This window comes from Rhinopithecus roxellana, chromosome 13 (assembly GCF_007565055.1).
Source record: "Rhinopithecus roxellana isolate Shanxi Qingling chromosome 13, ASM756505v1, whole genome shotgun sequence".
In the NCBI taxonomy this organism is placed as follows: domain Eukaryota; kingdom Metazoa; phylum Chordata; class Mammalia; order Primates; family Cercopithecidae; genus Rhinopithecus; species Rhinopithecus roxellana.
In genome coordinates this window covers 91,573,730-91,587,982 of record NC_044561.1, presented here as the reverse complement: position 1 = coordinate 91,587,982, position 14,253 = coordinate 91,573,730, and the positions used below count along the sequence as shown (strand labels likewise).

At 40.9% G+C, this 14,253-nt stretch overlaps 1 protein-coding gene across 5 annotated transcripts in view; it reads left to right on the top strand.

The window, feature by feature from the left end:
* The first annotated feature begins 205 nt into the window (after window positions 1-205).
* BTBD3 (BTB domain containing 3) overlaps window positions 206-14,253 on the top strand; it is a 38,185-nt gene continuing 24,137 nt past the window's right edge. The window contains exon 1 of one of the 5 annotated variants that reach the window (XM_030914987.1): window positions 206-437. Coding sequence is in view for 1 of the 5 variants with exons in the window: in XM_030914983.1 (XP_030770843.1) it covers window positions 251-437 (187 nt within the window). In the remaining 4 variants the exon portion in view is untranslated. The remainder of the gene's footprint in view (window positions 438-14,253) is intronic. The other 4 variants (XM_030914983.1, XM_030914986.1, XM_030914985.1 and 1 more) reach the window with 4 other exon arrangements.

Below are 14,253 nucleotides of genomic sequence, written 5' to 3'. Positions count from 1 at the left end.
CACATCCGCTCTGCCAACGCAAGTGTTCAATAAATGCTTAATACATTCATTGATGAATGACCCAGAGAGAAAAAATGCAGTTTGTGGGACAAGGACGAAGTCGTCTCTCAGGGATGGGGGAGTGCTGGCTCTCCTCCACCCTCCCCGCCTCCTCCAGGCCAGGGTTCCCGCCCACCCCTCACTCCTACTTTAGGAAAGGGCAGACATTGCGCATGCCCCGTATCCAGGGCCGCCTCCGGGAGCACCGCCCATGTTGCCCCGCTCCCTCCCGGTGCTCGGGCACGCGCGCTCGCTCCCGCAGAGCGTGCCCTGCGTGCGGGTGCCCGCCAAGCCCGCCGGGCGCTGGATCTCCGAGTGCCCCGGCCGGGGCCTGAGGAGCGGGCACAGGGCAAGGCGGCGGACGGCTGCGTCGCCCGAGGCGAGGAGGAGCGCGGGCGGTGAGTGAGGGCGCCGCGGGCGAGCGGGCCGGCGCCTCGGCGCGTGCGCAGCGCGGGACCGCCCGGGCAGGGGCGCGCGCCCGGCGGCCGGCCGGAGGGGCCAAGCTAAGCGAGGAGAGGCTGCGCCGGGGGCCGCAGGTCGGCCTCGGAGTCAGGGGTCCAGTGGATCCCATATCCGCCCCCCGGGCTCGAGAGGCGCTCGCTGCGCGGGTTGGCTTCCCGAGGGGGTCCCAGTGGGGCGCGTCGGGCCCGTGCGGTGGTCCTGGTGCCCGGGGCGGAGGGGCAGGGCCGCCTCAGCCGAGGGACCCCGGGAGGGGCGCACGAGCCCTCTTGGCAGTGCGGACGCCCGCGGGGTGCGCGACCCCGGAGGTGGCGGAGGTCCAAGCAGGGGGCGCGGTCGGGAAGCCTTGGCGCCTAGCAGGTGGCGGGGGCCGCGCCCCTCTCCCGGGGAGGCGCGCGGTGGGAAGCGGAGCAAACTTCCCCTAAGTAACTTTCCTGAGGCGCTGCCGGCGGGGCGCGCGGTGAGCAGGGTCCGGGGGGGACTCCGGGGACCGACGCTCCGGGTTTGCGCGGCCTCAAGCGCCGCGGCAACCCAGCGAGTGGCGGCGGGCGATGGCGGGGGCGGCTTCCTCCTGAGGCTGGAACTCGTCCTCCGAGTTCTAAGTGGCATTCGTGGCCCGTTTGCTCTTAAAATAGACGTATAAGTTTGGCGTTCGGGAAGAAGGATGTTTGCTCTCTTGGGAAGAGAAGGCTTGTACCTCCTGGCGTTTTCAAAGAAAGTATTGTTCCGGCCTGCTGGGGATCCCTATTTATCAAGCTACCCATTGTCCTGTGTGTGCCTGCTGAAAGCGAGCTAATTCTATTATTAGGCCTCAAAAGACCAAGGGAGATCACGGTGCTTTTTCTTTTTTAAACACTCCCCGCCATCTCGCCAAATCCTGTAATACGGTTTCCCCAAACTTGGCTGCACAGAGGAGTCGCTGGAGAGTTTTAAAACTCTTCATGCCTAATCGCACACCAGACCAATTAACACAGTGTGTTTTTTAAAGATCCCCAGGTGATCGCGCAGCTGAGTTTGGAAATACTGGTTTAATGTAAGAAAGTCAAGAGTTTAGTTTCACATAGTAAGTAGCATGCAGTTTATAATTGGTGAGATGAAACTCAAATTCATTTTCCTAGACAGGAACTCACAAAGGGGGGTTTGTTTCCCACCAGGGAGGGCGGGAAGTGTCTCTAATGGTTCAAACTTTATGAACCATAATGTGACTCTAGCACTCAAAACAATTGTTCTAAGTGCTGTTTTGAATTTCTGTTGGGGTTACTAAGCCCGCTTTCACTGACCCCATGCCCAGCCAAGGGCTTTCCCCTTCTTTTAACCCTACCTCAGTCCTCCACTGAACCCTCCGCCAGATCCCCTGGTTTAACTTTAACCTCGGGGAGGATCTTCTTCCCCCGTAGGTTACTGGCTTTACAGGGTTACTGCGGGTTCCCATAGCAACGAGTCCTCCAGGGGAAGTGGGCGGGTCCTCTTACCCTTGGGTTTCTGAATAGGACTCTTCCTTTTCAGAAGATTTTTGAATCACCCTTTTTCATTTCTTGGCCTCAGCGCAGGTAAGGGTGAGCTTATACAGTTCCAAGATTTTCTTTCTAAGATACTTACAGATTATTTATTAATGCCGTTGTATGGGATGATGACTACTAGCAGCTATGTTCTTTCTTGATTTTTCATTCTTTTCCAATACTTGCATTGATAACTTGTTTAACAGACTTCCAAAATGAAGTGGAAACAATGTTTTCTTTTCTTTTTTTTTTTAGCACGTTTTCTTGGAGGTGCACATGCCTAAGAATTGTATGCACTATTTCTCTAAAGTCCTAAGTTACACCTTATATTTAAAAATTTAAAAAGTGAAATATAACTCCACATGTGTGCGGAAAACTTTTGATAATCTGTGGCAAAAATGCTATTATTAGCTTTTAAACGTTTTGTTCCTAGAAAGTACTCTGCCCGATAATCTGTGGCAAAAATGTTATTATTAGCTTTTAAATTGTTTTGTTCCTAGAAAGTACTCTGCCAACATTCTTTACAAAATATTAAAACAGCTTGTAATATTATACTTTAACAAAGGAAAGGCACAATTAGGCTACACATTCTCCTACCTACCTGCTGAAACACATGCATCCAAAGATCAATTTGAAAAAATGTTCATTTTTTTTTAACGCTCAAAATAGGTCTTCTATAGACATCTAATTCCATTTTGCCTTGCAAGGAACTATTAAAACTCTTCTGAATAAAATAGTACAGAAATGGGTCATTTACATATTTGTTTTTAATTGTTTTTCAAAAAAATCTTTTAAACTTTGCTCTGTAAGTTACCAGAATTTAGTCAATTCCAAAATGCCTTTAGGATTCCAATGATTTTTGAGTTTGTGTTGGGCGTTGAAAAGGTTTTCTCTTACTAAAATCTATTTTAGTAAGATTTTAGTGCTGTTTAAATTTCTGTTAACTGGGCTATCAAGCAAATTCTGTAAGGTGAATTTTTCCCATTTACTATGAGAAAGGAATAATGGTGGAAACCCCTCTCATGTGATGGACCTTGTAGTTCCAGCGGTGATGCTGCGCTGCTAAAATAGTAATCTCACACCTAATCTTCCTTAATCTCTCACCTAATCTTCCTTTCTTTCATCACACATTTAAAAATTACCTTTAAACCTTTTCAGTTTAGTATCTCTTTCAACATAGTTGCCCAGTCTCAAATTCCTAGAAGGTGTGCATTAATGTACATTTATCGACGTGTCCGTTGTTTATTCAAATTAAGCAAATACAGTTGAGAATTTCTGTTGTTGCTTTGTTTCCTTTAAAAAATTAAATAAAAAAGTATTTCCTATTGGGAGACATTTTGGGAATCACTGAAAAAAATAAAGTAAAAATCACCGTCACATCATCCAGAAAGAAACAACTGGTAATTAGATGATGTGCTTCCATTTTACCCTTGTTGTTTGTCTGCACAGACATACTTTTAAACAAAATTGGCTTTTAATTTTATCTGTAGTTTTAAATATTCCTTTCTTATTTAGTATGAAGTAAATATTAAGAGATGTTTCCTTTTTGCATAAACCCTTTGAAAATAAGGTTTTTAATGATGAATACATGCAAGTTTATTGAACTAGTTTTCTGTTGTTTTACATATTATTTTTATTTGTAGTGGCTGAGAATACAGTATTAAACCCTCTGGTTGCAAGTCCTACCATGGCCACTTCCTAAGTAACCTTAATTACCTCTTTAATCGCATTTCCTTGGAATAAGGGTCATGGTGCCTGCATCATAGAGTTTTGGTGAGATGGAATGAACTAAGTAGAGGAAGGCCAGCAGGGTCGACCAAAGGATGTAGGCTCAGTAAGTAAGAGTGGACACACAGGTGGAGCTGAGAAAAATGCCCTTGTCTGAAAGTTTAAGTATTTCAGACTTACTCAGGTTACATTTATAGCAGTAGAAATCCTGGGGCAGAGGTGAACTCTGTTATGACTCTTGTGGCTTGTTGCCAAATTGCTTATGCTGTAACATTCCCTTACAGAGTGTATGGTCTACCTGTAGTGTGTCAGCACTCCAGTGTTCATCATCTTTCCTGATTTTTCTATACAAATACGATCTTTTATTTTTTTGGTAACTATTGAAAATGATAATCTTTTATTATTTTTTTTCTTTTGTTTTTCTTTTGGGAGCTCTCTCTTCTGGTACTTTGTCTACTTTACTTTTAAGTGGTGATTTTAAAAAAATGACATACCTGTTTTAGATAAAAAAGATTGCACGTTTATTGTATTTTTAGTGTTTTTTTTTTTTTTTTTTTTTTTCTTCGCAGGCCATTATTTAATTCAGTTTTTGGCATTTTTCAAACAATAAAATACTTTTATTTCTATATAAACAGGTCTCTACCTTGTCCTGTATGATTTTTTTCCTTGTATTTGTTCATGCTTGGAAAGCCCAGAAAGACCCTGCAAATGGCCCCAGTGAAAAATTCAGGAGAAGCAGTAAGCAGTCAAAAGTGGCTGCCTCAGGGAGAGGGGGGAGACTAAGGCGATGAGGAAGACCACTCATTTTATAATAGGGCTTTTAGACTTTAAAACTGTATGCAAGTATTAAATTTAATAATCTTTATCTGAAAGGTGAGATAAATGGAAATATAGTAGATCTTTTTACATTTAATTCTATAATTGTACGTGGATATGAAGCACTCCTATACCGCCTCCGCCTCCTCCTTTTCCCTAGTTAGCGAGTTATACCAGCACTGTTTGTTAATTAGTGCCTCCTTTCTTCTTTGCTTTGTGGTCTTTATTGTTTTTTAAGATCTTGACTAACGGGGGTCTGCTTCGGTTTTAGGTCTGCTCATCTGTGTGGTGATCTCTAGTCTTAATGCCACATCATTTTAATCATAGATTTAGAATACTTAGAAATATCTGGCAGAGCAAGTCACACTGTCCTTTTAACATTACAATTATATGTACCTGTCCTTTCAGATAAGGATTATTGTATTTAATACATGCACGGCTTTAAAAGTCTAAGAGGCTTATTGTAAAATAAATGGTCTTTCATCTGCGTCTTCTTCCCCATCCCTTACTCTCCCTCTCCAGTGGCAGCTACTTTGGACTGTTCACTGTTTCTCCTGAGTTTTTCACTGGGGCCATTTGTAGGGTCTTCTTGGGCTGATCGGAGAGTGGTCTTCCAGTAAAGTTTTGCACTGAGGAAAGAGTGTAGGTTCCACTGTTCACGGAGGAGTCTGGCTGGGGTTTCACCATTCTCTGTGTAGTCACTTTGGAGAAGGTTCACCATGCAGACTTACCTATTTACCTACTCTTCCAAGAACAAATCTCTAGTCTTGCTGGGTTCTAGGGTTGTCTGCCAATGGTCTACAGTGAGGAGGTGGGGAAGGCATCTTGGAATTTTAGAGCTTCTCATACAGCTTTCACTAATCTTATTTTAACCTGTCGGCCTTTTACCCTCAGTCTTTTGAGTAGACTGGAGTGAGTTCTTCCCGGCTTTTCTCACTGTTAGTATAGCATTCCCTCTCTCAAGTTGGCTGAGACAGTTGCCACTTGTCCGTATGCTTTCTACTTTCATGATTTGTAGTTTCCATTTCAGTTCTTTAAGTCCTTGGGTCTCTACGTCTTCTAGGAAGATCCCTTACTGTCACTTAATTGGAGTTTAGGGGAAGGGTGTAATTGGATATGTGGGTTAAATTTGCCATCTTAATCTGGAAGGCTTGGAAGATGAATCCTTAAACTAAAAAAATACCGGATCATGTTGCATTTTGTTTTGTTGGCAAGGACTGCCATCTGTAATCAATGTTTCTTTTAAGGGTCATGAAAGATTATTCAGACCTTTTATCTCTCAGCAGAGTTGTTTTCTTCATCTGAGTCCTAATGTTTCCTGTTAGAGTTCTTCTTAGGTATCTGTTTTTGTTACTTTGTGATGGGCTTTTCAGATTGGCTGTTGGTAGACTAAGATGGTGGTTGATTTTGGTGTATTTATTTTATAGCTGGCACTTATGCTAAAAGCTTTGCAGTTTATTTTTGTATGTTCCCAAGTTATATAATCAGTAGCAGATAATGACACTTTTATCTACTTTTAATAGTTAAAACTTTTATTTTGGTTCGGTGGCAGTTTGCACTAGATTTAGCTTTCTGTAACGTTATAACAAGTTTCTGGAACATGTTTCTGGAACATTATGGAATAGTAATGGTGATAATGTACAAACTTTTTGTTGTTCTTTATTTTAGTAGGAGAAAGAATAGTAGAATATTGGCTTTTTGGTTTATCGTAGTTCTTCATCAGGACAAAGAAAATCTGTCCTTTCATTTCCAAGTTGCCTAGAGGTAATTTTATGTTTTTAAGACATGGGAATTGAATATTAGCAAGTGATCATTAGCATCTGCAGTTTATCAACTGGTATTTCTAAAAAGTCTACTGATTTGAGTCCCAAATATTAAATTGGATCAAAATTTTCCTTATGGATGGCTCCTTAGAAAAACAAGTTGAATGCCTGGAAAGAATGAAGTGTAACATATTCAATGCATGAGCATATTGTCTTGGTTGTGGTGGTATAGGAGATAGTCACTAGGGATTTTTCACAAGCAAATATTCCAAGTTATATCTGACACTCAAGTCACATCTTTACCTGTTGGCAGTATTTGATGTAATTTGTTATTCCTTCTGTTTTAATATTCTCTCTTCATTTGTTTCTTGAGGACACCACACCCTGTTGCCTTTCCTTCTATATCACTGTCCTGGTTTCTTTTCAGTTGTTTTTAAATTTGTGCTGGTTTTCTCTTTTCACCAGCCTATGAATTTAGAATGTGCCAAGGCCCAGTTCTTGCCAGCCTGTTGGCACAAATAGTCACAGGGCTTTAATAAAATACTGTGCAGCTACTTAAAACTCCTAAATGTATATTTCCACCTCAGACATCTCTAACTACTTTTTTGACTTCTTAACATGAGTATGTGAAAGGTACTTCAACCTAAATATGGCCAGAACAAAATTTCTGATCTTTCTCTGCAAACCTACTCCACCTGTAGCCTGCCCCATTTTATTAGGTTGGTGCAAAAGTAATTGTGGTTTTTTGCCGTTAATGGCAAATTACTTTTGCACCAACCTAATGGGTGTTAGCTCCATTTTTTTCAGGTTATTTAAGCAAAAACAAAACAAAACGTGGAATCCTCCTGACTCTTCTCTTTCTCTCCAACTCTATTTCCAGGTTGTCAGCAAATCCTGCTGTTCTATCTTCAAAATGTCTCCAGAATCAGTTTAACTACTTTTCCCATCCGTACTACCAGCATCTTTGTCCAAGTCTCCAGCATTTCTTGCCTGGGTTATTGCTGTGGCCTCCTAACAGATCACTGGTCTCCTTTTCCTTCCCTGGCTTCTCTTTAATTTTCTATCAGCTTAACATCAGAGTGATCTTTTAAAAACACAAGTCACATTATGCTTAAAACCCCCTCCAGTGGCTTCCATGTCACTGAGAATAAAGGCCAGTTTTCTTATAATGATTCATAAAACCTTACATGATCTGGGCCGGGCATGGTGGTTCACGCCTGTAATCCCAGCACTTTGGTAAGTCGGAGTGGGCAGATCACTTGAGGTCAGGAGTTCAAGACTAGCCCAGCCAACATCGTGAAATCCCATGTCTACTAAAAATACAAAAATTAGCCGGACGTGATGGCATGCACCTGTAATTCCAGCTACTCGGGAGGCTGAGGCAGGAGAATCTCTCGAACCTGGGAGGTGGAGGTTGCAGTGAGCCGAGATCGTGCCATTGCGCTCCAGTCTGGGGGACAGAGTAAGACTGTCTCAAAACAAATAAGGAAACAAAAATTAAAAATAAAGCGCTACATGATCTGATTCTCACTAACTGACCTCTTCTCCCACTTGTCTCCCACTCAGCGTTTTCCATTCCAGCCGTCCTTACTTCCTTGCTAATCCTTGAACATGACAGGCACATTTTCATTTTAGGTCTTTGCACTGGATTTCTTCCTCTGCCTATAATGTTTTATCCTACCCCCCAGCTCCCAGATATATTCATGGTCAACTCCCTCATCTCTTTCAGGTCTTCACTAAAATAGCATTTTGTCTGTGCGATTACTCTAGTTATAATTGCAATCTGCATCCTGTATGTCTCTTGCAGTGCTCTGCATTTTATTTTTCTATCGCATCTATTACCTTCCAAGTTACTATTTATTTATTTATTTTGTGAATTGCCTCTCTTTCCTACCTCTGCTAGACTATAAATTCCTTAAGGGTGAATATGTTTATTAATGTGTCCCAAGTGCCTAGCACATAGAAGATGCTCAGTAAATATTTTTTGGATGAATGAATGTAGTCTACCTTCTCCATTTTTTTCAGTGAATTTCCCACAAAGCAGCATATGCATAGTGTTTTAGCATTTGTAGATCTAACATTGACTTATCCCACCAGCAAGGGAGAAGTTCAAGAACATTTATAATTCATAATGGAGATAATAATACAGAGAGTGGTTATGAGAATTAAATAGGGTGCTCTCTGTGAAGTACTAAACTGTACTAATGGATAGGTCCAGGTCACTTAACTGACAAAAAAGCCTAGCCAAGTGCCCCGATTCACATCTGAATTATGTGAATTGTATTCTGGAATCTTCTCTCTTTATATTTCAGTTTTTAATCAAGAGTAGGCATGGTCTCACCTGGGAGGTTTTCAAAACATACCTGGTTCCCTGGTAAATATCAGTGACATACTGTTACTATATTTTGTTTTTTAACCAGTCTGCAATATTTTATCCCTTAATGTGGGCAATAACCATTTGCTCTCCCCTTTTTAATGTCTTCTTGCTGTTTGGGACATCTTTCATGGCCCCTTCTAGCCTTTTTACCTATGAGGTTCTTGCTGAAATCACTTCTAAGGTGACTTTGAAATCCTCAGAGCCACCTGGATGCATATAATTTAACCTTTTACTAAATCCACAAAATCGAAGGATCTTAGTCCTTTACCTTCAGTTTTCCAGACAAGAGAATGTTGTAGTCATCCCTACAGCAATCCTTATATCAGTCATTTTATTATTTTTAAAATACCTGATTTTTATATATTTCATATGAATTATATTAAATAATTATTATGCCCCCTGTAGTCCTCACACAAATCTGAGAAGTGGATGAGCACTGTATTTGATCTCTTGGACACTTCTCGTTATTTTCCATGACTCCTTGTGTCTCAGACCCTTGAAGTATTTGCATTCTTTTTCTTTTTTTTGTAATTATATTTTATTTTAACTTCCAGGATACATGTGCAGGACATGAAGGTTTGTTACATAGGTAAATGTGTGCCGTGGTGGTTTGCTGCACTTATCAAGCAGTCATTTTCAAGTTTTGCTTACTGTGTTTCTAGGCTCCTTTTGTGTCCTTCAAATCCAGGAATATTTCAAAAACAGATTCCCTTTCCTTCTCTTTCTTAATAGAGCAAGAAATATTTGTAGATCTTTACTATTGGAGTGTACTATGCAAGCAAGTGGTGTGATTTGCAAGAAAAGAAGATGATTATTTTAGAGATTGTTTATGCAACTGAAGAATACACAATAAACAAAAACCATGATGTATGTTGTCTTTAGAAATGGATAAGCCCAATAGCTGTTACCTATACACAAAAATGTGAAAATTTTCTTCAATTCTACTGTCAAAATAATTCAAGATATACCTAGCTCCTTGTGTATATTTGATCTCTCTTTAATTTTTCTATGATGCTAGATAAGTAAGAACATTCCCCATATTTAATTAGGTGTAAACATTTTAGCGATGATTACCATACACATTAGAAATAAAATTTCACGAGTTCTATTGCTTTGAATGCATCTATCCTACCTGATGAATTTGCCTTGCCTTTGTATCTCTGATTAGATCTACTTTTTGTTGTCGTGAAGACTCATTCTTTTGAAAATAGTACTGTCACAAATTCATTTTATACTGAACCCTAAGTATTCAGTACTGCCGGCCAAAGCTGAATAGAAAGCATTGACCTATGTATCTTTCTGATGATAAATCACATTGCCCTCAGTTTAGGCTGTTAATGGACAGCCCAGTTGGAAAACACATCTTGTTTAAAGTTCTACACCTGCTTTGGAGACTCTTGTAAGTATTTATTGCCTTTGTGAGAGTTTTTATCTTTTAATGCCACCTAATTTCTTCTACTTACCTAGTTTTTTTGAAAGTGGCGGTCTTGCCTACCCATCACCAGCAAACATACCTACTCTATAGTAAGGGACTGATTTTGGCCCTCTGCTATTATTTTGTACTTTACGTCTCTGTGGATAGAGAAGGACTTCTAATGTAGATTCACCTATTTTCATACCTTTGTTCATGGAGAATGTAGCAAAAAGTCAAATGTAATGAAGTCCATCTACTTTTTATTTATTTATTTATTTATTTATTTATTTATTTTTTGAGACAGAGTGTCACTCTGTCGCCCACGCTGGAGTGCAGTGGCGCCAACTCGGCTTACTGGAAGGTCCGCCTCCCGGGTTCACACCATTCTCCTGCCTCAGCCTCCTGAGTAGCTGGGACTACAGGTGCCTGCCACCATGCCCAGCTAATTTTGTTTTTGTATTTTTAGTAGAGACGGGGTTTCACCGTGTTAGCCAAGATGGTCTCAATCTCCTGACCTCGTGATCCGCCTGCCACAGCCTCCCAAAGTGCTGGGATTCTCCTGGGATTACAGGCTTGAGCCACCGCACCCAGCCAAAGTCCATCTATATTTAATGTGTTGTTGGAGAATGATCTGTATTCCTAGAAAACCTGGAAATTGGTAAAATTCTTCATTGAGGTTATATCAGGTGACTTTTCCCAAAATCTTATTTTCAATGGAAAAAAATGGTGAGAAGCTACCCAGAAGTCCCTCCTTCTGCTCAGGATGCAGGTTCAGGCTACAGGGAGCTGTTGGTAGCATTCTCTTGCCCAGCCCCTCCCCCCTCCACCACTTAGACACCAGTGTTGGTGGAGGTGCATTCCAGAGTGCTCTGGCTCTTCCTGTGGTTTTTTTGTTCACCGTCTTTTGTGGCCTTGGGAGACAGGATGAATAAGTGCTTGAAGCTGGAGCTCATCTATTGGAGGGTGGGCTGTTACTGAAAGTGGTCAGCAGTGGAGGGAGCGTGCACATGTGCAGTCGCTTGTGCAGTCACTTGATCCCTGTGCAGCCGCAGTCAGTCTCTCATGGCGAACTTCCTCACCCCTCCCCAAGATGATTTCAGCACCTATTTAATAAATGCTGCATAATTTCTTTATTTAAATTAGTAGATTGTGTAATTTAATATCATTCAACAAGTATTTCTGTGGGATCACTGGGATCAGCTCACGCGTACTTGAATTTTTTTTTTTTTTTTTTTTTTGAGACGGAGTCTTGCTCTGTCCCCCAGCTGGAGTGCAGTGGTACGATCTCTGCTCACTGCAAGCTCCGCCTCCCGAGTTTAGTTAAGCCATTCTCCTGCCTCAGCCTCCCAAGTAGCTGGGACTACAGGCTCCTGCCACTACGCCCGGCTAATTTTTTGTGTTTTTAGTAGAGACGGGGTTTCACCGTGTTAGCCAGGATGGTCTCGATACCCTAACCTCGTGATCCGCCTGCCTCGGCCTCCCAAAGTGCTGAATTTACAAGCGTGAGCCACCGCGCCCGGCCGCGTACTTGAAATTTATTACTTTGTTAGCTGCTTTCTCTTATCAGTGATCTCCCCAAAATGTCAGAATCAGTTCTGAACTCTTAGCTAGCGAATATCTCCTAGCAAATACTCAAAATCATCACCAGGCAGTGACGGATTTGACTAGGTGGGTGTGGGTTAGGGATGTCAATATATAATGGTGTTTGGGTTGGCTTATAGGAAAATGAGATGCTCAAGATAAGGACAACCTATATTTATTTTGATTTTACGGTGTTTCTATAGTATTATATAGTTATTGAGTGTGAAGTAGTTGTGAGGATCAGAATCCTACTAAAATGTACAACCTCTTAAAATTTTTTTAAGAGTTAAGATGGGAAAGTGTTTGGATACTAGCTCTAGTAAAAGACTAGTCCCTGGAACAACTTGAGCATAAAGAGGCACTGTTGCCACCCCCCGCCACCTCCCACCCCGCACAGTTGAAAATCCATGTGTAACTTTTGACTCACAAATGCTTAATTGCTAATAGCTTACTGTTGACCAGAAGCTTTATTGAGAACATAAACAACACATATTTTGTATGTCATATATATTATATACTACATTATTACAATAAACTAGGGAAAATAATGTTATGAAAATCATAAGGAAGTGAAAATACATTTATAGAACTGTACTGTATTCATCAATATTGTGAGTTTACATCATCTGTTTACAAGATGAGTCATCTGTCTGAAATGGTGAGTGACCACAGCTACAGACCTCAATCTACTGTACGTATCAAGCAATTCAACTTTTTTCTTGTAATGTATTTTCTATGCTTCTTGGAAGCACTTCCAGCATCACTAGTGGCACTTTGTATGGGTCTCATGGTGTTATTCGTGGTTTACTGTATTGCACTAAACATGATGAGAAATACTCAAGAACCACCAGAGATCACATTTTACTGCCATAAGCAATATATTGGGGAGCGAAAGTGCTCATGCTGAGATGATTAGCGTCATATGGCATTTTAGGCAGATACTGGCAACCCTTGAGTTCACCACAGGAATGACAGGAGATGGCTGTGAAATTATTACAGTAGAATAGTATGTACTACAGTTAATGTATGCCTTTGTGATTTAATACTGCATTTTTACATTTGTTTACATTTCTCTGGACTGGGAATGGCACTATATACCGTCAGTATATGTTTGTGTGCATAAATTTTGATAACTGATAGATGTGTGTATGTTTTACGGTAGTAAATGATAAAACAGACTAATAGCTACATGTTTTATCCATTAACAAAATACAAAACTTAAAAAAAAAGTTTTGATATATCTAGGCTGTGCAGTTCATCGGTTGTTTTTGAATTGTTACACAAATCTCTCAACTAATTTTCCAATATGGTTATTGAAAAAAATCTAGATATAAGTGGACCAGAACAGTTTAAGCCCATAGCATTCAAGGGTTCCCTGTATTTTTAAATGGAATGTTATTGCTGGTAGATTAAGTATTTCTTTTGGACTTTTACAAAGTCCTAACCTAAACTTTATTTCCAACAAACCATTTTCTTCTACTTAGTATATAGGAATATTTTGATGTTGTGTAGTATCAAATGCCATACTCTGTAGATATAATATTAAAATGGCACTGTAGGAAGAGGCAGTTTCTGCCTGATATGTCTCTCTTTAAATGAAAGAAAAGAGTTAACAAATTATCTTAAACATTGACAGCCATGCTTGCTTTAGGAGAACACCATACATTGCTACCCCCGATTCTCCTAAGGAAATACGATGTAGCAAATTTTCAGAGAAAGATGTTTGTTTTCTTGCTGGTTTACGTGAAGTTTGTAGGGGTACTTGTCTACCTCAAAGCTCATTTACAATTTTTTTCTTAATGTCTTCAAAGAGGATGTCAATTAATACGATCTTGCACCCTGTATTTGGTGAGTTTTCTGAGGTTGGGGTATTGACGAGATGCCAAACAGTGCCATTGAACAGATCGAATATTAGCTCTTTGACTGCTCTTAATTTTTTTTTTTTTTTCTCGAGACGGAGTTTTGCTCTTATTGCCCAGGCTGGAGTTCAATGGCACGATCTCGGCTTACTGCAGCCTCCACCTCCTGGGTTCAAGCAATTCTCCTGCTTCAGCGTCCTGAGTAGCTGAGATTACAGGTGCCCGCCACCACGCCCAGCTAATTTTTTGTATTTTTAGTAGAGACAGTGTTTCGTCATATTGGCCAGGCTGGTCTTGAACTCCTGACCTCGGGTGATCTGCCTGCCTTGGCCTCCCAAAATGCTGGGATTACAGGCGTGAGCCACCGCTCTTAATTTTTGTGGCAGAGATTGGTTCTTGTATCCTTCATTCTGTCTACAATGTGCAAAATTATATTTTGGAGTGAATGGTTGAGAATTGTGCTCTGAGAATTAGTTACTGTTTTCTAGGAGAATGAAAGGGAAAAAGCAGGTATGCATAAAAACTTGGCCCTGATCTTGTATATAGTTCATTAAGAATTTTTTTTTTTTGTTAATAGCTCTGTGAGTCCGTTCTAACACTGCTATAAAGCAGCTACCTGAGACTGTTTAATTTATAAAGAAAAGAGGTTTAATTGGCTCACGGTTCTGCAGGTTCTACAGGAAGCATGGCTGGAGAGGCCTCAGGAAACTTACAATCA